This window comes from Symphalangus syndactylus, chromosome 12 (genome assembly GCF_028878055.3).
Source record: "Symphalangus syndactylus isolate Jambi chromosome 12, NHGRI_mSymSyn1-v2.1_pri, whole genome shotgun sequence".
NCBI classification, from domain to species: domain Eukaryota; kingdom Metazoa; phylum Chordata; class Mammalia; order Primates; family Hylobatidae; genus Symphalangus; species Symphalangus syndactylus.
The window spans coordinates 129901756-129924174 of NC_072441.2; the positions used below are offsets into that span (position 1 = coordinate 129901756).

The 22419-nt window shown below is 44.0% G+C and overlaps 1 protein-coding gene and 1 long non-coding RNA gene across 2 annotated transcripts in view; one reads left to right on the forward strand and one right to left on the reverse strand.

Moving 5' to 3' along the window:
- The window catches only part of LOC129468951 (selection and upkeep of intraepithelial T-cells protein 1-like), a 79677-nt gene extending 75940 nt beyond the window's left edge, over window positions 1-3737 (forward strand). Inside the window, 3 exon segments of the mRNA XM_055254997.1 lie at window positions 480-549; window positions 3069-3265; window positions 3694-3737. Of these exon segments, the coding sequence (XP_055110972.1) occupies window positions 480-549; window positions 3069-3265; window positions 3694-3737 (311 nt within the window).
- Window positions 3738-4622: 885 nt separating this feature from the next.
- LOC129468885 (uncharacterized) lies at window positions 4623-16292 on the reverse strand. Its single transcript, XR_008652858.1, has 4 exons — window positions 16229-16292; window positions 7882-8321; window positions 6775-6915; window positions 4623-4749 (listed from the first exon to the last, which is right to left on the reverse strand). It is a non-coding gene; the product is annotated as an uncharacterized lncRNA (long non-coding RNA).
- Window positions 16293-22419: the final 6127 nt, after the last annotated feature.

Sequence of the window (22419 nt, forward strand, 5' to 3'; positions counted from 1 at the left end):
GTGGCCTGTGCTCACAGCAGGTGCGCAGTCCACCACTCTGTCTCTGGCAGCCAGAGACACTCACCCCAGTGTGAGCTATTTAGGCCACTCTCAAGGGGTCCTGGCCCATCTCACCTCCCCTCTTCATCCTTCTCAGTTCAGGATGTGGGCCTCCTTGATTTTTTTTTTTGAGACGGAGTCTTGCTGTGTCACCCAGGCTGGAGTGCAGCGGCGCGATCTCGGCTCACTGCAAGCTCCGCCTCCCAGGTTCACGCCATTCTCCTGCCTCAGCCTCTCCGAGTAGCTGGGACTACAGGCGCCTGCCACCAGGCTCGGCTAATTTTTTTGTATTTTTAGTAGAGACGGGGTTTCACCGTGGTCTCGATCTCCTGACCTCGTGATTCGCCCGCCTCGGCCTCCCAAAGTGCTGGGATTGCAAGCGTGAGCCACTGCGCCCGGCCCCCTCCTTGATTTCATAGTTCTCTTTTCTTGTTACCTAGAGGACACGCTCTCCCCACCCACCTGCAAACACTTGTGTGGGAGTAGCTATCTCAACATCATGAGCAAAAGGTAGGTTTTTAAAACTATAACAGATGGTGAGAACATAAGAATCACCTTAGGTATTATAGTTGCTTAAAATTATCCTCCTGCAAGAGATTTTAATATGGAAGAGCCTGAGGTGAGGCTCAAGAAGCTGCGTTGTTAACTCGGGGGTCTCCTGACAACAGCCCTCAGGGCCTTGCTGCTTTAATGCTCCTGACTCAAGGGCCTGGGGAAGGATACCAGTCATTAAAACCCAGCCAGGACCTCCAAGGTGAAAACTGACAAAGCACAGGCTCCCGTGTCAAACAAATCTGATTCACATCCCAGCTGCACCATTTTCTAGCTATGCAGTTGGGGTCTAATGACTTACCATCTGTGAGCTTCAATTACCTTTCCCTGGGACCCCCTCCCTCATGCCTATTTTTAGAGTTATCATGAGGATTAAGTGAGGAATTATACATTGACTAAATGGCTCAGAACAAGTGAAATCAGACTCCCTTCAGTCTCTGCTTACCTCCCTACCAGGGGATCTCATGCCCATGTCTCCAGCTTAGCATTTGTTGCAACACATTGCGAATACCTGGGTATGTCTCTCTCTCCAGTAGGCTGTGAGCTCCTCGAGGACAGGAGCCAGGATTAAACCCTCTTTTTATTTCCATGGCCTAATGCAGAGCCCAGCACACAGTAGGGTCTCCATGAGTTGTGGGTCTATTGAAATAGGACATTCATTGTGTCCTTCCACCCCTGGAACCTCAGTCAGTTCATGCAAAAATAACAAAACCTACCTGTGTTCACTGAATTACTATTTAGTACCAGGCCCTGTGCTAGGGACATAGCATACCTCACTTCTAATCCTTATTCATCCCTGTGGATATATATTACTAACCCTGACCCTACTACACACATGCACACACATCCTGGGTTTTTGTTTTTGTTTCACTTAGGAGGTGACTATGGTTCAGAAAGATGAGGTATCTTGCCCACAGTCATATAGCTAGAGGATCTAGTTCAACCATTGTGGAAGACAGTGTGGCGATTCCTCAAGGATCTAGAACTAGAAATACCATTTGACCCAGCCATCCCATTACTGGGTATATACCCAAAGGATTATAAATCATGCTGCTAAAAAGGCACATGCACATGTATGTTTATCGTGGCACTGTTCACAATAGCAAAGACTTGGAACAAACCGAAATGTCCATCAATGATAGACTGGATTAAGAAAATGTGGCACATATACACCATGGAATACTATGCAGCCATAAAAAAGGATGAGTTCACATCCTTTGTAGGGACACGGATGAAGCTGGAAACCATCATTCTCAGTAAACTATCGCAAGAACAAAAAACCAAACACCGCGTGTTCTCACTCATAGGTGGGAATTGAACAATGAGAACACGTGGACACAGGAAGGGGAACATCACACTCCGGGGACTGTTGTGGGGTGGGGGGAGGGGGTAGGGACAGCATTAGGAGATATACCTAAGGTAAATGACGAGTTAATGGGTGCAGCACACCAACATGGCGCATCTATACATATGTAACAAACCTGCACGTTGTGCACATGTACCCTAGAACTTAAAGTATAATTAAAAAAAAAAGACTGACACCCAAACCATAGCCCCAAAGCCTGTCTCTCCTCACTGCAGCAACAGCCTCTCTTCCATAACCAAGGACCAATGCCTTTGCCTGAGGATCCTTCCCCTTTCTCAAGACTTGTTGAGGTCAAGGTGAAGGGCATGAAAGAAGCCAAGCAAACTTCAGTGTCAGCCGCTTGCCTTAATGCCCATCTGATACGTACTCATCTAAAATTCTCCACAGACTGAAGCCATAAAATCATAGCCTTATTTAGTGGTTTCTCCAAGTCTAGCTCTGAGGCAGCTCCACAACTCTTGGCTAGGAATATTCATTCAAATAACTCACGCAGACAGCTGTGTAACCAAGACGAGAGATAGATGGAGCCCGGAACGCCCCTGTGCTGTAGATCACAACCCCCCACTCCCGTGCCCTCCCCCAAGCTGCCCGGACAAAAAGAGGTCAGTGATTAATTATGCTAAGGTAAACAGAGTTAATTTTCTTCCTGGATAAAACTAATTACAACTGTGTTTGTTTTGGTAGGACATGGAATTACTGTCCCCGGTGACAAATCTTCCTAATTGAAAAGAGTGTTTATTTTAAAGGGGTAGGGGTTGGGGTCACTAAACAACAGTTAGCTAGTGTTTTCCCCATTTTTCACTTGAAGAGGGACAGTGATTAGGCGTTGGCCTCAAAGAAACGAGCAAAATCTTTTTGTCCACGTTTCCTTCCTTCAAGCCTGCTCGAGAGCCTTGGCAACAGCATGAGGGAGAAGAAGTTGGCAGTTTGGAGGTTTCCAAGAAGAATTCATGCTCTGTGGTTAATTAGGTTTTAGTGGGTGGTGAAATCAGGGTGAACCCCTCTTTGGAAATCCAGTGAGGAGGGAGGAATGAGCGTTTTGAATCCCACCACCCACCAACATTATAAACTGTGGGAGAACATGTGACCCAACTCAAATCAATTCTTGCAGCATTATGCTAGGTCAGCTCAGTGCTAAAGCAACAGGGATAGAGAAGAGGGAAGCAGAGTCCCTGCTCTCAAGGAGGCCAGAACAAGTCATCGTTGTTCACATATCTGGTGTCGAAGGAGCAGAAGGAAGAAGTTGTGGAGAATGTGGGCAAGCAGAGAAGAGGGAGAGCCTTCCACCAGATACCAGTGTGAGCAAAGGTGTGCAGGTGCACGGTGTGTTTCAAGAGCTGTACGTAATCCAGTGTGCCTGGGATAACAGGGTGAATTGAGAGGCACATGACTGCAGAGGAGACTGGAAAGATACCTGGTATTCAGATCATGACAGTTTATGTTCATTTACTAGGGCTGCCATAACAAATTACCACAAACTGGGTGGCTTAAAACAACAGAAACGTCTTGTCTCGCAGTTCTGGAGGCTGGAGATCCAAAATCAAGGCATTGGCAAGGGCTTGCTCCCTCCAAAGCCTTTTTGGAAAGAAACCTTTCCTTGCCTCTTCCAGCTTCTGGAAGCAGCACCAGGTGTTCCTTGGCTTGTGGCAGCATAACTCCAATCTCTGCCTTCACTTCCCATGGCTGTCCTCCCTCTATTCCTATGTCTGTGTCCAAATTTCCCTCTTCTTATACAGATTCCAGTCATACTGGATTAAGAGCCCACCTTACTCCAGCATGACCTCATCTTACTAATTACATTTCAACAACTCCATTCCCAAATAAGCTCACATTCTGGGGTATGAGCAGTTAGGGCTTGAATGTACATTTCTGGAGGACACAATTCAATCCATAGCACAGGTTGCAGAGGCCACTTACGGGAGTATGAAGTTTAGGAGCAGAGGGAAGACACTCTAAGAGCTGTAAGTGATGGAGGGGCTTCATTTGTTTGTTTTATTTTATATAAGAAGACTTCTCTGGGTCCAATCTGGAGGACTCATAGGTGAGCATGACTCAAAATAGGAAGACCAGTTGGGTAAAAAGTTGTTACAAAAATGCTGGTGAATCTTGATTGTACCCAGAGATTGACAGTGGCAGAAAAGGTGGGTTGGAGAGAAAGGAATCTGTGGCAGGGCTGTTTAGATTTCCAGGATTCTGGGGTTTAAAGAACCTCATTATTACTGGTGTGGTGGAAGATTAAAGAAAAGGGGGGAGTCAAGGACCACTTCCAGGTTTCTGAGCTCACTGAGGAGAAGCAGATTGGAGGGGAGAGGAGTTCAGTTCTGTACAAGTGACAAGTTATGCAATCAGTGACATTCGGGAAACAGTAGGATGTAAAAGTCTGAGATTCAGAGAAACACTTTCCTCTGGAGATATGGATTTAGAAGCCATCAAGAACTAGACGATCATTGAGGCAGGAAGACGGATGATGCTCCAGAAAGACCACATAGAGTGAGAAGAGAAGGTCCAGGACAGAAGCCTGCAGAACCAGTCATGAGAGAGGCTAAAGGAGAAGGGGGATCAAGAGTTTACACGGAGAAAGTGCAGGGTCTGACTTCCCAGCCTTCCAGCTCCAAACCAAAGTGACCTCCTGCCGCCACGGTGCACACAGCAGTACTTACGTGCACTACACCTTCTCCTGAATGCTGATTATCCACACACGCGCAGAATCCCCGATCCCAAACTCTGCCAACTCCTTAAGTGCATTGCGGACCATGTCATTATCTGCTCCCCTTGGGTTCCTCGCGGCCTCCCTAAAAAGGATTTAGCACAAAGCAAGTGCTTATCACTAAATATATGAATAAATGTGAATAATTAAACCACCATCAAAGATTCAGTTAGTACTTACTGTAGGTAAGGCAAGGTTCTCTAACAGAAACCAAGTATAGGGCACAAGATAAAACAGGTGCTCACTAAATATTGATGAAAGGAAAGGAGGAAGGGGAAGACACCAATTAGCATCAGAACTATTCAGAATAATGATAGTAAGAGGCTCCATCGGAGAGGCCCCAGGACTGTGTGGTTGTGATACGGAAAAGGGCAGAAGGTTGGACATCGGGACACCTACATGCCAATCCTCCTCTCACAGTAACTCCCTGTGTAAATCATTCAGCTTTCTGGACCCAGTTTGCCCGAGTATAAAGTTAGGGGTTTCGGTTATAGATTTTCTGAGAACCTTTGCCTCTGCAAACCTAGAGTCCAAATTAAAAGTGTTGAAAGACAGAGTACAGAGGAAAACTAAGCTCTGTTTTTTTTTTTCAACAGTTACAGAAATGCTGAACATTTTCTCAAGTAATCCTCACCCCTGTCTCACAGAGAAGAAATGGAGGCTCAGAGACGTTTTGATATGCCCAAGGACCGTGAGAAGACAGGAGCACGGGGCTGGGGATGCACCAGGGCTGGGAGACAGGGGCGAGCATCCCCACAATCATGGATGGCAGGGAGGCCGTGCTGCAGAGCCATTAAAACATGGCCTCTGGACAAAGGCCACCCGGTGTGAACCCTAATTCAGGCAAAAACGTGTTTCACACAGTTTTGAATTATTTGAGGCTTGGAGTCGTTCCAACAGCAGTTAAAAGTAGTGACTCAGGGAGGAGGGTCCTTCCCGTGGCTTACCAAAAGTATTTTCAGATCCTTGGGCTAGCGGAGAAGTGACAGTATTATAACCATGGAGAGCCGCGGTCAGCAGGGCTGCGGAGGAGGGAGGAGACCTGCACTGTAGCTCAGGCTGTCCGTGGCACCTTCCCTCTGGCCTCAGGCTCCTCGTCGCTAATGCTTCATCAGTGAGCCCCAAGATCCTTTTCAACTCTGACACTCTGTGAAACCTCACCCTGAATTCTAGGACCCCAGGTTGTTGATTTGTGTTGCACAGCGAAACGCTTCATGCTTGTGTGAGGCTGCCATTCTCTGGAACACTCTGAAGCAGCGGCTCCCAAACGCAGGTCCCTGCACCAAGCTGAATCATAATTATCTGTAGGGCTTTATAAAAACACAGACGCCAGGCCGCCACACCAAACCCACGGCGTCAAAATCTCGGGGGCGGAGCCTGGGCATTTGTGTTATTAGAAATCTCCCAGGTGAGCCCGGTGCTCAGATCCACCCGTGGAATCAGTTCTGCAGCTGCCGCACCTGCGTTTCCGAAGCAGCACCTGCCATCTGGTGCACATAGAAGGCACTGCAGGGACCGTGCAGGTCCAGGCAGCTCACTGCAAAGGGTGGAAGAGGACTCTGGGGTTTCTCATCTGGGTAACAAGCTGTCAGATATAGCTGAACTTAAATCCTCACACTGACACCTCCAGCAATGTAACCAGAGGTGTACTTAGAAAAACTGGGTGGAAATCCAGTGTCAAATGTGGGTTCTCTCTTGGAATGGCAAAAAAAAAAAAAAAAAAAAAAAAGTCCCATTCTTTCTCTTCTGAATGGGAAAAGTGTTTTCTGCTATGCAAAGATCTAATTTCTTGGGGTGGTGATGGAGATAGAGTAATGAAGGAGGGGCAGCGGAGATGTGGAGGAGAAAATAAACGCATATGTTTGGGTTCATTTGGACTTTTTCTTTCAGTGGTGAAGAGAACTTAACTAGCAATAAAGGACAGATAATAACCATGGTTAATCCTCGGATAGAGCAGACCGTGTGCCAGACACTGATTAACAACTTCATCTGTATTCACACTTCATTTCCAGCGCCAGCCCAGTGAAGTAGGCACTATCATGATGCCCATAAAAACATATAAGGAAACTAAAGTACAAAGAGGTTAAGTGATTTATTTGATGCCTCTCACCTGGATGTAGTTCCGTGCGTTCTGAACCAACATTTCATCTGCGTAAAACAAATATTTTCACATAGTGTTCCCCTTCCTCATCCACCTCCATTCAGCATTCAAACTGCCCTTGCTTCATCAGGAGATGGACTGACAACACAGCTTAGAGAAATGGAAAACACTCAACATAAGCAAAAATGTTTGGGAAAAATCAAGGATAAGAGCAAAGTGATTAAGGAGAATGATGCTTCCTGTGAACTGGAGAGATACATGTGAAATTTCTATAATCTATATTTAGACAAGTTGGTTGTGCCTCGGTTTCTGTCATCTGCCAAATGGGGGAAAAACTAATGCCTATCCTATAGGTTGTGAAGAGCAAATGACATAGTGTGTGTACAGCACTCAGCACAGTACCCCTTTCAATGTTTACCAGCTGTTGTTAGCAGATCAGGTGTAACCAGTTTATTGAGAAGCCTCAATCCATTGGGGTATAGGTGTAAACAGTTCAACTTATTTACTCTAGCCACAACTGTTAGCCATGATTTGTACTATCTGTCAGTATCATTTTCTAATGATATTTTCAGGTAGATCCCATTGCATTCCCATCGATATCAGTTACCAAAAGCCCCATCTGGTCTAGTTCACAACTCCCATCTCATATCCAGTTTCAATAGCATTTCCTCGTCTCGCTTCAATGTTTGCCAGACTTGTACCTCAAGTTACGAGAGTGGGAAGGGGACATGGAGAAACTCCGTCGCTACAAAAAAAATACAAAATTAGCTGGGCATGGGTGGTGCACATCTGTAGTCCCAGCTACGTGGGACACTGAGGCACAAGAATCACTTGAACCTGGGAGGTGGAGTTTGCAGTGAGCCGAGATCACGCCACTGCACTCCAGCACCTGGGCAACAGAGTGAGACTGTCAAAAAAAGGAAAAAAAGAAAAAAAACCACAAAGAGTGGTAAAGGGTTGTGGTCTTGTCTTCTAATTTTCCTCCTTTCTTTTCTGGGTCTAGCACATTTCATGTTGAGGGAAGAAGGGAAAATAAGAGGAATAACAGAGATCACTCTAAATAAGTGGCTGTTTGTCATTGGTGGAGAAAGGCTCCTGATCTTACACTGGCTTTACCTGCTTCCCTCTGTTGCTGGTGGCCTCTGACAATATGTTGGTCTCCTATTAGATGATGTGGTGTATGGAGTTACATGGTTTTGGAGGCAGATGTTCATCCTTATGCCAGCCCCCTCCATCTCTGATGACCCCACAGAGGGGGAGCTGCGTCTTCCTTCATCCTATTAGCAGTCTGTGGCTCCCAGCTTCCTCTTTGGCCGGATGTCACCTTATCTGGTCCACATCAATCAGAACTTCCACCTTATCCTCCAACTTCTGTTCTCTCCTTAAAATGGAGCCCTGATGAACATGGAGGTCTTCTACACTCCCCAAGGGCTGAAGGGAAGTTGGTGAGGTAGACAAAGAGCACACCAGTTTCTTCTTTTGTGGAAAACTTCACTAGAGCACCTGCTCTCCCTTCAGAAGTGTGTTGCTCCACCATGCTTCCAGACATCAGAAATCTATGGTAAGAATTGGATGCCAGGAGATTTGCACTTTTGCCCACAATTAAGTTACCAGGATTGAATTTACCCTCCTGCCTTCAAAATAAAAAAGATAAAATGTCAGAAACAGCCATTTTCAAGACACTAGACCTAAGACAACAAAGCATAGTTACTCCCTAAGAGACAAGAAACAAACTAGATAAGCCCTATGACTGCCCCAGCTTGCTGCCTTCAGAGAATATCCAGGCTATGGGACAGAGAAGAAAGTCTGGGTGGAGCCCAGCAGGATCCTTGAACTGAGGTGATAAGGCTGCGTGTTAGGGAAACCAAGTGGACTAGAGTTCATGGATGGACAAAGTAATAAAAGGAAAGAGATGTGCAGAGAAAGAGCCCTGACGATCTGCAGTGCATCCCCCTCTGATATTCAACAGAATCCTGATTAGCACATGCATGTGAAGTAACACTTGAGGATGGAGGAAAAATAATTGAAAAAGATTAAAGAACATTGTCTGATGCTCACAGGGGGCTAGGAATATTGCATATTCCCCCCCCCCGATAGCTGAACGAAATCATACTTTATGAGCATTGGGTAGAGTACCCTAGAAAATCTTGCTTAGTAGTGGGGCATAATTAGCCCTAGACTGCTCAGATATGCCAAATAAATCGTAAAAGCAAGACCCAAGAAGATCAAACAATTTCCGGTCAACTTAACACATCCCAGAACAAAGCTCGAGAAGATTTATAAGAATCAAGAAGATCCACCACCCAGTAAGGTAAAAGTCACCATTTCTGGCATCTAATCAAAGATAACTAAGCATGCAAAGAAGCAAGAAAACACAGAGAGAATAATCAAGCAATCAAAACCATCCAAGAACTGAAACAGATTTAAAATTGTCAGGCTAAGATGTCAAAATAATTATTATAATTGTTCTGTATATGTTCAAAAGTTAAGTAGAGGCATGGATGATTTCAAAAATACTCAAATAGAACCTAGAGATGAAAACTACAATGTTTTAGATGAAAAATACTCTGAGTAGGATTAAGGATATATTAAACATGGCAGAAAAATGGCTAACTCAAAGACATAGCAATTAAAAATAATGGCAAAATAAACATCAGAAGAAAAAATAATAAAATTCAGTGCAGAAATCAATGGAATAGAAAACAGTACAACAGTAGGGGGAAAAAATCAATGAAACCAAGAGATGATTTTTTTAAGATCAATGACATTGACCAACCTCCAGCCAAGTTGATCAGGGAAAATATGAAAAAAGACACAAATTACAAAATTAGGAACAAGACAGGTGCCATTACCACACATTCCCTTACATTAAAAAATAGGAGAATATTATCAGCAACTTTATACCTATAAATTTGACAACTCAACAAGCCAATTCTTTAAAAAACACAAATTATGAAAGCACAGTCAAAAAGAAATAACCTTAGCATCTCTGTATCTACTTTTTTTTGTTTTTTGTTTGTTTGTTTGTTTGTTTGTTTTTTGCAGTCAACACACATTTATTGAGCATCGACTCTGTGCCGGGCCCTGGGTGGGCACAGGGGGCTCAGAGACAAATCACATGCAGACCCTACCACTGAGGCCCTCACAGCCTGGCAGGGCAATTGGTCATGTCAATGGACACTCATGATACAGTGTGGTCAGTGTGGTGTTAGAGGTAGCACAGGTGACTGAGGGAGCACAGACGAAGGGCCCCTGACCCGGCTGGGGGTGGCAAGGAGGGCTTCTTGGAGGAGGTGACACCTGAAGAGGGCTTTAGGGAGTGAACGAGAGTTAGGGTGTCTCGTCTGAGGAAGTGGCCTGTGCAAGGGCTCAGTGGTAGGGACAATGGTGGCGGCTGGGAGTTGAGCAAGGGCCAGTCCAGGAAGGGCCGTGGAGTCCACAGGCAACAGGGAGCGCTGAGGGGTGTGAAGCAGGCAGTCGGCAGAGGGCCCACTAGAAGCCAGCGTGAAGGGTGGCCCAGGGGACAGGGCAGGGGAGAAGGCTGGGTCGCCGTGGACAGCAGAGGTGGACGAGCACGGCCTTTGCCCAGGGAGTCTCGTCCTGCCTGGAGGTCCCCTCAGCAGCAGGGAGGTGGGGGTGCAGGCTGCCAGCCGCGGGGCCGCAGGGTGCACAGCACTGGGTCCAGTGGCTTGAGAGTGGCCTGCTACTGCAGCCCGAAGCGCTGCCCGGGCACCAGCTGGAACTCCAGCCTCTGCAGCAGTTTTGCCATGACCACCTTCACCTCCATCTGAGCAAACTGCTGGCCGACGCAGGAGTGGTGGCCCAGGCAGAAGGGGAAGTAGGTGAACCGTGGCTTGGGTGCTCCGGGGCCGAAGCGATAGGGGTTGAAAGTCAGCGGGTCTCTACTAATAAAATAGAACTTACAGACAAAAAAACTTTCCCATTAATGAAGAAAACTCTAGTTTCTTCACTAATGAATTATCCCAAACATTAAAAGAAGAAATAACACTAATTCTACACAAACTCTTCCAGAAAACTGAAGAAGGAATGCCTGCCAACTCATTATTTGATGCCAGCATTACCCTGACACTGAACCCAGATAATGACAATACCAGAAAACTACAAGCCAATATCTTTCAAAAACACAGATACAAATTTCTAAACAAAATTTTAGCAAATCAAATCCACATTAAAATTTAACAAACTAAATCCAATAGATAAAAAGGATAATGTATTATGGCCAAGTGAAGTTTTTCCAAGGAATGCAGGGTTAGTTTAACATAAGAAAATCAGTGCCAGTTCTGGAGATCTTTTGCACAACAATGTGAACATAATAAACTGTACAGTTAAAAATGGTTTAGATAGAAAATGTTTGTTATGCAAGGTTTTTATCACAATTAAATTTTTTAAGAAAAATCAATGTAATTCACCATTTTAACACATTGAAAAGCAAAAAAAAAAAAAAAACCCACATGATTATATCAACAGAGACAAGAAAAAGCATTTAGCAAAATCCAACAACCTTACAAAATCCAACTAATCTGGATAAAAACTCTCAACCAACTAGGAATAGAAGACAACTTTCTCATTTTAAAAAGTCAACAAAAATATCTACAGCTAACATTTTATTTAATGGTAAAGACTAAATGTTTTCCCTCTAATATCGAGAATAAGAAAAAGATGTCTACTTTCAGCAATTTTTTCAACATTGTTCTGGATGTTTTAGCCATTTGTGCAATCAGGAAAGAAAAGAATAGAGAGACTCCAGGTTGGAAAGGAGTGAATAAAATCATTTTTTATTCCTAGACAATGTAACTGTCTATGTAGAAAATAATGGCATAATGGCATGTGCAAAAGTCTATTAGAACTAATAAGTTTAACAAGATTGCAGGATATAAGGTCAATATATAAAAAGCGATTGTATTTCCATATCAGATACACAAACTATCAGAAATAAAATATTTAAAAATATATTTACAATAGCATCCACCAAAAAAAAATTAAACAATTAGGGGTAAATCAGACAGAAGGTATGAAAGACCTATACACTGAGAACTACAAACCATCACTGAGAGCAAGCAAAGAAGATCTAAATAAATGGAGACATTCTTTGTTCGTGGATCAGAAAACTCACCATGGTTAAAATTTTACTTCTCCCCAAATTGATCTATACATTCATGCATTCCACATCAAAATCCCAGCAGGCTTATGGCATAAATTGATAAGTTGATTCTAAAATTCATGTGATCATAAAAAAGACCTAGAATAACTAAAACAATTCTGAAAAAGAACAATGTTGATAGGATAACTACCTGATTTCAAAACTTATTATAAAGTAATCAAAGTGTGACATTAGAATCAAACTAAACAAATAGATCAATGGAACAGAATACAGAGTCCATGAATGGATCCACACATATATGGACAACTGGTGTTTGACAAAGATTTAAAAGCAATTCAACGGAGGAAGGACAGTCTTTTCAATAAACGCTGTTAAAACAGCTGGATGTATGTAAGCAAACAAAACAAAACAGAAAGAGAGGGTCCAATTCATAATTCACACTGTATATAAAAAATTAACTCAAACTAAGTTATAGATCTAAATGTAAATCATACGTTTATAACACTTTTTAGAAGAAAATCTTTGTGACCACAGGATAGGCAAAGTCTTTTAGATTCAACATCAAAGTACAATCCATAAAAGAAAATTTTGATAAATTGGACGTTATCAAAATTTAAAACTTCATACTTCAAAAGACGCTATTAAGAAAATGAAAAGACAAGCTACAGAATGGGTGAAAATATTTGCAGAGCATATATTTGACAAAGGACTTGTATTCAAAATCTATAAAGAACTCTCAAATTCAATAAAAAGAAAACAAGCAATCCAATAAAAAAATAGACAAAATATTTGAAGAGACATTTTACCAAAGAATATATATGCATGGCAAATAAGCGCATGAAAAGGTGCTCATCATCCTTAGCAATTTTAAAACCACAAAACCACTACACACCTATTAAGATGGCTATAATCTAAAAGACTGATCATGCCAAGTGTTGGCGAGGATCTCAACTTGATACTCTTCTAATGGGAATGTAAAATGATAGAACCACTTCAGAAAAAATAGTTTGGCAGTCTCAAAATCTACAGCTACCATATGATCTAACCATTCCAACTGAAAATACATGAGCACATATGTTCATACAAGACCTGTACATGAATGCAGATAACAGCTTTATTTGTAATAGCCCCAAACTGAAAACAAAGGTCCATCACCAGGTGAGTGGATAAATACATGAGTGTATTTACATGCCATGGAATGCTACTCTGCAGTAAAAAGGAATGAAGAAACCACACAGCAGCAATATGAGTAAATCTCAAAATATTTATACTAAGTGAGAGAAGTCAGACAGAAAAGAGTGCATACTGTATGATTCTATTTATGTGAAACTCCAGAAAATGCAAACTAATCTATAACAACAGAAAACAGATCAATGGTTGCCTGGGAAGGGTGGGTGGGGGATGAGATGGGGGAGTAATCACAAAGGGGCAAACTTTTACCAAATAAAAGTGAGGATGATGGGTCTATTCACTATCTTCATTGTGGTGAGGGCTTTCGATGTGTATACACATGTCAATACTTGTAGAACTGCACACTTTGAATATGTGTAATATGTCTATTTCACCTCAATAAAGTTATTTTTTAAAAAAGAAGCAACAGCAAATCTCAATCTCTGGTTCATGTGTACCCTCAAATTCCAGTGAATTTTGAAGAGGCTAAGCTCTTCCTAGAACTTTCCCTCTAAGTTCCACTGTGCCCTAATAGGGATGGGCCTGCAAATTCTGCACATCAGCAAACTTCTAACCAGGAAATGAACCTCTCCCTGTCCCCACTTCCTGTAGGTGCTCCCAAACTCTACAGGGTTCTCTCTTGGAACCACCTCCCCGCCCCCCCCACGGACTTAGATTAAGTTAGGAGAGAAGTGGGGGGATGGGAGTGAGAAGGGAGTATCCCCTCTACAAACATTGCACTTTCCGAAATGACTATAACAAATTTCTGTCCCTCTCCTGACCTGTCTTCTTGTGCAGACTGGTGGGGGGCAGGGAGTGGGTGGTTCTTCAAAGCTTCAGTGAAGGTTAGGCATACCTGGGATGTTTATTTGCCTCCAAAGGTGATTTCTGACCCTGATTGTTAGCAGCTGCAGGGCAACCTCCTGCTCAGATAGAAAACTCAGGAGAAAGGGAGTCTTGCTGACTGGCTCAGGCTTTGCGAGAGGAGGAGGCTTTCTAAGCGGGAAGTGGGTAGGGGCAGCCGTGGGTCCAGAAAGCTTCAAGCTGCCTATCAAGCTAAGACAGTAAATCTTTAATGACTTCTCTTTGGGAAGAATTAAGAGTTGGGGGCCGGGCGCGGTGGCTCACGCTTGTAATCCCAGCACTTTGGGAGGCCGAGGCAGGCGGATCACGAGGTCAGGAGATCGAGACCACGGTGAAACCCCATCTCTACTAAAAATACAAAAAATTAACCGATTGTGGTGGCGGGCGCCTGTAGACCCAGCTACTCGGAGAGGCTGAGGCAGGAGAATGGCGTGAACCCGGGAGGCGGAGCTTGCAGTGAGCCGAGATTGTGCCACTGCACTCCAGCCTGGGCGACAGAGCAAGACTCCGTCTCAAAAAAAAAAAAAAAAAAAGAGCTGGGGCAGCCAGATAGGGAAGGCAGCAGTGTTTTGTCTCAGGCTTTCTTCCACCACACTCTTTTCCCCTTTTTTGCTCCTCCTTTCAGCACTCAGTGTTGCTGATGAAGGAAACATAGAAAACTTTTTTATGTCTAATATTTTTCTACTATGAATGTAATTTGTAACATACAATTGTTTACTCTTGACCAAAAGTAATTAAATATTTAAATCATGCACACATCATGTCAATTAGAGTAGGTTTTAATGATGCTTGCAGTATTCTGGAGGTTCTGAGAGAGATGGGAGAAAAAATATCATTGTAAGGGTCTCATAGGAAACTCTAGAACGAGCTTGTACAACCTAAGGCCCATGGACCGCATGCAGCCCAGGATGGCTTTGAATGCAGCCCAACACAAATTTGTCAACTTTCTTAAAACATTGTAAGATTTTTTTTGAGTTTTTCTTTTTTAGCTCATCGGCTACTGTTAGTATTTTATATGTATTTTATACTTGGCCCAAGACAATTATTCTTTTTCTGATGTGGCCCAGGGAAATGAAAAGATTTGACAGTTCAGAGAGAAGGTTCTCTCTCTGAACTGTTAGCTAGAGTTTATCCTTTACTCTTCATTCCCATAAACTGACCTCTCCCTTCTAACCTGGCATGAAATTCTCTGCCTCATCTTTGAGGCTCTTGAGCAAGCCTTGCAAGGAGGTCCAAGACGCTGACACCCAGCCCAGTTGTGGGTAATGTGAAACTTTACAAGCAGATCTGCCAGTGAGCATTCTTCTGGGCTTCCAACCTTGCCCAAATGGGCTACATCAATCATTGCTCTGACTGCCTTCTGAGGAAGTCAGGATAAGGGTCTAGTTATTTATGACAACCTCCTGAAGGCTTCTCTCTGTGAACTGGTTCCCTAGGAGAGGAGGTGGTCATTAAACCACCCACCTCCACTGTGCCCTTCCCTTACAAACAAGATCTTATTCTTTAAGTGCATACTGATGCCAAGAAAGAGATTAGTTTGGTAGGGGAGAGGGAAATTCAAGCAACAGATAAACTTACATTGGATCTTAGAGCTACAGAAAAATCACCTTGCCCACTCTATAACAAGAGCCCTAAGATCCAGGGAAGGAATGAGTCCGAGCCTACACATGCCATTCAGAGGCAGGACTGGAACCAGAAGTCAAGTGCCCCTCTACCCCTCAGCCAAGGATTCTTTTCTGTAGCCATTTTTATTTTCAGAGAAAATTTCTGAGTAACTGCAAGATGTCTCAGAATCCTGCAAACATATTCCTTTCTCTTTCTTTGAGAACTGAGTTTCATGATCAGGATGAAATTTCCTTTTCTGCAGTGGGGTACCTCAGAGTCTTATTTTGGTTGGAAGAAGGAGGGATCACCTTTAAGAAGGCAGATAGAGCAAGAGAGGAGGAGAAACCCTCCCAACAATCCCTGCGAGGTCATTTGTATTAACTCTGTGTTGTAGATTAGCAAAGGGAAGACCAAAGAGTTAAAGCAGTTTGCCCTACTCAGTATTTTAATCCATGGGTGATTAAATTTGAATGATTTAAGAAATAAAAGAGAATAGAGATGGAGGCCAAAACAGCACCTTTACAGGTTATAGTTGGAGACAAATAGGTCTTATGGCAGAGAGTGGATAGATGCTCAGCAAACCTGCTTCCTCTTCTTGCTGGCCATCGTTAGACCACAGTTCCCAGCCTTGTTCCTTGTATGTGGTCATGTGACTTAGTTCTGGCCAGTAGAACGTGGGCAGAAGTGTTACACATCACTTACCAGTAAGATCCATAAAATTCTCTGACATATAATTCTCCATTCTCCCTCTTTTTCTTCATCTGCTGGTTGAATGATCCAAGAAGGCCCTAGAACAAGATTTTTCAACTTCAGCACTACTGGCATTTAGGCCAGATAATGCTTTATTAGAGATTGTCCTGTATACTGTAGGATATTTAGCAGCATCTCTGGTGTCTACCTACTAGATGCCAGTAGCATTCCCCACTCTCCAGTTGTGACAACCAAAATGTTTCTAGACATTTCCAAATGCCCCATCTGTGGCAAGATCATCTCTGGTTGAGAATCACTGTTCTAGAAGATGCCAGAGCCACCCAATGGAGGGAACTTGGGTCCTGAATGACTGCATGAAGCAGAGCACCCTTTTCACATCTTTCAGTGACATGAGCAAGAAATTAACTTTTAGGCTGGGTATGGTGGCTCATGCCTGTAATCCCAGAACTTAGAGAGGCCAAAACGGGCAGATAGATCACTTGAGCCCAGAAGTTTGAAACCAGCATGGGCAACATGGTAAAACTCCACCTCTACAAAAAAATACAAAAAATTAACCTGGTGTGGTGGCATGTGCCTGTGCCTCCAGCTACTTGGGATGCTGATGTGGGGGGATCACATGAACCCAAGAGGTCAAGGGTGCAGTAAGCGTGATTCTGCTACTACACTCCAGCCTGGGTGACAGAGTAAACCCTGTCTCAAAAAAAAAAGAAAAGAAAAAAAGAAATTAACTTTTGCCGCAGTTTAGGAGATGTTGGTTCGAAAGGTATCCTGAATGACATAGTACAGCTAAATCATCCCCCTAAGTAGGCAGACTTTCCCAACCAAGCACGGCAGCACTATACGAGGCCATTCTTGGCTATCAGGACAAGACCCAAGAGCAACAGCAGAAAGTGTGCTTCTTGTAGGCAGACAGCTCTCAAGATAAAGAAAGTAGCAGAACTGAGCTTTACATGCCCTAAAGTTCTTCCCAAATTCACCAATCAGATGTCACTTCTCATCCACAGGGGCAGAGAAATCTGAAATGTGCATAGTGAAAAAGCCTTCTCAGAAACTCCCTCTTCATGAAACCAGGAGGCTCTGTTCCAGGAGACCCTAGAGCCTGCTGTCTTTCCCCTACACCAGAAGATCTGACTCAGTACCGAAAATGACCTGTATTCTGCTCAGTATGAAATATGGCCTGTGTTCTCATTTTCTCATTAAATGCTTTATCTTATTTCGTTATCGAAGTCAAGGCTCAGTCTTCAGCCAAGGCCGAGGGTCTGTCTGTGACTAGACCGAAGCCTCACTTTGGGACTAGCCAGTTCAGCCCATCAAGGACAGGAGTTGGTCTGTGACAGGAAAACAGAACTGGGCTGGAGAAGGGTAAAATTCACAGCCTCACCCTGAATTAACTCATGAATTTTGCCCAGCGCTCCCATCACACAATCCATTTCCTTTCTTCATTGTCCTTTATATTTCTAAACAGGCCAGTGATATACTAACTGCTTCCCATAAAGCTGTCAAGAGAATGCAATGAGTGACCTCAGTCCAGGAGGAGCAGACCAGTGAAAAGGAATTAACTGGCTGGGAGCCAAGCAACATGGACCCACATCCAGATCTGATCTGTCACTAACTGATTATTCCAAACTGGACATATTACTTTCCTTCTCTGGACCTCTGTTCCCTCGACGTAAAGTAGGAATATTAGGTGGGGCATCTCTTTCAATTTTATTTTAATTGCACTAAGAAGTATTAAATCAAGATCCTGTCTTACATCTATCATCAATGGTAACCATGTGCTGCTGCTTTTCCCTCCCTCACTGCTCCTCAGGTCCAGCTCAACTTTGGATGTTGTGAAACTCATAAAGCTGCAATAGCCCACAAGAGGTCTTCTTTATCCCAGACTGTCTCCAAACCCCAGCATATTTCACTGGGAAAAAGACTAGGTACATTCTTAGGACGCTTAAGTTATATTCTCCTAGAATTCTAGGATCCTAAGATTCTAATCTACATCTTTACTATTCTAGATTCTAGTCTAAATATCTGGTAGCCTAAAAGGCTTTGAGTCTTAATTCTTTCTTCTTCTTCTTCTTCTTTTTTTTTTTTTTGAGACAAGGTCTTGCTCTGTTGCCCAGGCTGGAGTGCAGTGACATGATCATAGCTCACTCCATCCTCAAACTCCTAGGCTCAAGTGATCCTCCCACCTCAGCCACCAAGTAGCTGGAACTAGAAGCTTGTGCCACCATGCCCGTCTATTGTTTTAGACGGCTAGCACAGGCTGGCCTTGAACTCCTGGGCTCAAGCAATCCACCTCCCTCAGCCTCCCAAAGTGCTGGGATTACAGGCATGAGTCCATTCATGGCTCTTTGAGTCTTAATTCTAAAGCCCTAAAAGTCCAGACTTCTAACTAACTTGAGTTAAATGAGGTTACTTAATAGTAATAGCTCAAATTACTCCTGCCCTCAAGGTTCCCAAATTCCCCATAGGTATCTTTCATGTCCTTACGAACACATTTGGTCAGTGAGAATGCAGCACCTTCTGTTCCTCTCTGCAGCTTCCACCTTTCCCCACTCTTCAGCCAGGTCTACCTGTCTACTGCCAAATGTTACCTGGCCATTTCCCACCCCCACCTCCACCACACACACACCAGTTAGCTACATCCGTTTAGCCTCATCTAAACCCAATGGAGGACAGAGGCCTAGACTCAAACTAAGCTCCTCACTTCTGAAATTCTTCTCATTCGATATTTCAGTGCCCCCTATTTCTGTTTCAGATAGTTTAGAATTCCAAGTTTCTCACAATTTATAATCTGACTATTCCTGGGCATTAATAATCTCAGCTTGAAAGATGTTTAGATTCTAAAACACTATGCTTCTAATTCAGTGGGAGATGCCAGAGTATCTCCTACTCCCTCTCAGATGCTCTGGAATCAAGGAAGTCAGAGAGGCCTTAGCCAGCTCTGAGAGAGCCTATGAGAGGGAGTAATAGGTCTAAGGTGGGAACAACACCACATGGAAAGAGTGCTGTGGACTCAGGGTGGAAGGAAGAGCAATCAAGCTTCTCTGTAGAATGCCCAGAGTGGTCACACCCCAGCAGGCTTCCCAGGCCCTTGGCAAGCAGTGAGCACCAACTTAACAGCCTCCAATCAAGTGTGTTATTTATTTTACAAGTGACCATAAATATCAAAATAAAACTGAGAGTTTATGTACATGAGCTGGCCCCAGAGCTATTAAACTGCTAGTGGCTGTACATTTAGGAAGTTCTCCTCCCAGGGCTAAGGGTGGGACCACCTGGCCTCTTGCAGGCTTGGTCCTAGCCCCACATCTCCCAGGGCTCAGAGTTTTGAAGGTTTGATTCTTCCCAGCTTGGCTGCAGACCCCTCTAGCTGTGGTGAGTGGTGGATACATGGAGTAGGTTTCAGAACAGTGGAAGTGATTTAGGCATGTGTTGGGAAACTGGGGCCCCGTTCAAATATCTGATTTCGTAAGAACCCCAGAAGGCTGGCAGAAATTCTTGGCCCAACACATCCCAGAGCCAGGAGCATCATCTGCAGCCAGAAGCAAGGAAGTCTCAGCTTGGAGGAAATTGAGGGCAGAAAGAGAATTTTCTCTGTTGTAGCGGGGCTGGGCCTTCAACAGAAATGGCTCCAATATACTCCCTGGTGCTATGGAGAAGTTTTGACACATACCTCTATCAGCCAATCAACTCCTCTGTGTGTCAGTCAATATGAGGGTCAGCCAGGTCTGTCGTTCATGATCATTACCAATAAAGCATTATCATTGAGATAAAGCCTGCCCTTAGCTTGGTCTTCAAATCTTTTACATCTTGACCTCAAGCCCTTTCCAGTCTCACGTTCTGGCCCTCTCTGTTGTAAACCCCACTGGTTCCTCCCAAATCCTGCTTTGCACCAGCATGTCTCAGCCTGCACTCTCTGTTCCCTGCCTCTTCTGGTGGTCATTTACTCAACTCAGATGCAGATGAAATATTTCCTCCTCCTCTGTGAATCCTATTCTAACTCCCCAGGTGCTGGGGACATGCTTCTTTTTAGTACTTAAAGAACTACTTTGTAATGTTCCATTTAAATGTCAGCCTCCCTATTAGACTGCACCATTTCTCATATCTGCATTCCCAGCCCCTAGCACAGGGCCTGGAATGGTATTTTATTTGGATATTTGCAGACATGGAGGAGTAAGAAGTGTGGTTAAAGCATGTCAGAATAAAATGGAAGAATCTGTTTCGATTCAGTGAAAACAAGGTGACCTCTGAAAGGATAGCAGGAGAAAGGCCAGAGTGAGACATGAGGACAGCTTGTGCTGGGCTTTAACCCCAGAGAGATGTCTGGCCATTCTGCTGCTGCTCCTCTCTTTACCAATGGGATGATCACAGGCAGATTACTTAACCTCATCTGTAAAACAATGGTGGCTGTGAGGATTAACTGAGTCCATGCGTGTAAAATACTAGGACAGTGCCCGGCACATAATAAGCATTAGAAAGATATGAACTTTTATAGTAGTAATTGAACTGTTGGAAAGGGTAGTGGTGGTAGTAGTGGCATCGTTGTGTAGGTTATGAGGAAAACAAAGCCTTGCTAGCCAGGCTGAAATAGGCAATAGAGGTTGGCTTCTAGTGGAAATTTAGGCTTCCCCATTTTTACCAAGGTTACTCATGCTGTGACCCACATGGATAAAGGTCAAGGGCACTGCTGAGCCCACGGTGAGGGGAGAGTTCTCAGTGTTCTGAAGTAACACTCAGGCTGTCTGTCATGTAACATAGTATGTTTTGGATTTAATTCCTCTTAGGTCCCAGTCCTGAGTCTCTCTGTCTTTCTCAATGTCTGTGTCTGTCTGTCTTTCTCACTATCTGTCTCCCTCTCAACTTGAGTGGAAATGCTTTCTTTCCTTTCACTTTCCTTTTCTTAGGTTTTTCTGTTTCATAATTCTCTACCCTTCTGTTTTACCTTAAAGACATGACTGACAGCATAATGTAGTATAAAGAACATCGGATGAGGAGTCAGAAGAGCTGAGTTCCAGCCCTAACATCTGGTGGAATCCTGGCCAAGTGTCTTCCTTCTCTGAACCTAAGCGTCTTCCTCTCAACAAAGAAGACCTCAAGTTGCATGTTGTTCAAAAGCCCTTTCTGATTCTGAATGTCTGTATGTCTCTGTAGCAATGTTCTCATATTGAAATTTCTCTGTGCCTATGGAAATCATACGGAGAATTTGGTTTCATTCATTATTCAGCCAACGTTGATTGAGCACAGATAATATGTCAGGCACTCTACTGAGTGATGGGGATCCTGGGATGAACAAGCCAGACAAAGTCTCTGCCTCGAAGGAGCTTACATTCAAGAGTCTTGAGGAAGATTAGATGATAAATGCGTTACTCCACAATCACAGCTGAAGATAAGAGGAAATGATGTGTACTGCACACCTCCCATGGCAGGTGGCATGCTAGACACAGTGGCCTGGGTCATCCCAGTTGATCCTCACAATCACCTGAAGAGTTATTGTCATGCCCATTAAAGTCTAAAATGAGGCTAAGAGACATTCGGTAGCTTAGTCAATGTCACCCAGCTAGGTGTGATGGAGATGAGTCCAATACCACACCTTGTGTCCTTTTCACATGAGCACGCTCTTTGTTCTCTCTGGATTCTACACTCTGAGGTCTGGGCACACCAGGGGAGCAAATCTCAGAGCCCCACTTCTCAGGAAATACCCCAAGGCACTTTCTCTGGCCCTTGCTGGGACAACTATGCTTCAGACCACCATAGCTCACTCCCTCTGTCCCAACGTCTCGGCAGGGAGAGCTGTGAGATTTGTAGTTGGATTCTGCCCTCCTGGCCCATATCCCTATAAAATAGCAAGCAGAGAAAAGAGGGTGGAACACAATTTAAAAAAATAAACACTGACGCAGATAAGAAATGACTGGGGAGTCTTGGGGATTTATGCCTCATGAAGTGAGATGGCAAAGGAGGCCAGACAGGGAGCAGACAGCCCTGACGCCTCTGCCTCATGGATAATTTATCCCAGAAAGTAGAAGCCTCTGTTTGCAACTCACACAGGCCAGAGTGGTTTTCTGGGTCCTCCTAGCCCACTGTCTGAGGAGACCCAGGCTGAGTCAGAAGTTTTGTTTTCCCAGACTAAACCCACATGTGTGATACTTTTTTATTTCTTTCTACTTCGATGATTTGTTGGAGGTTCATCT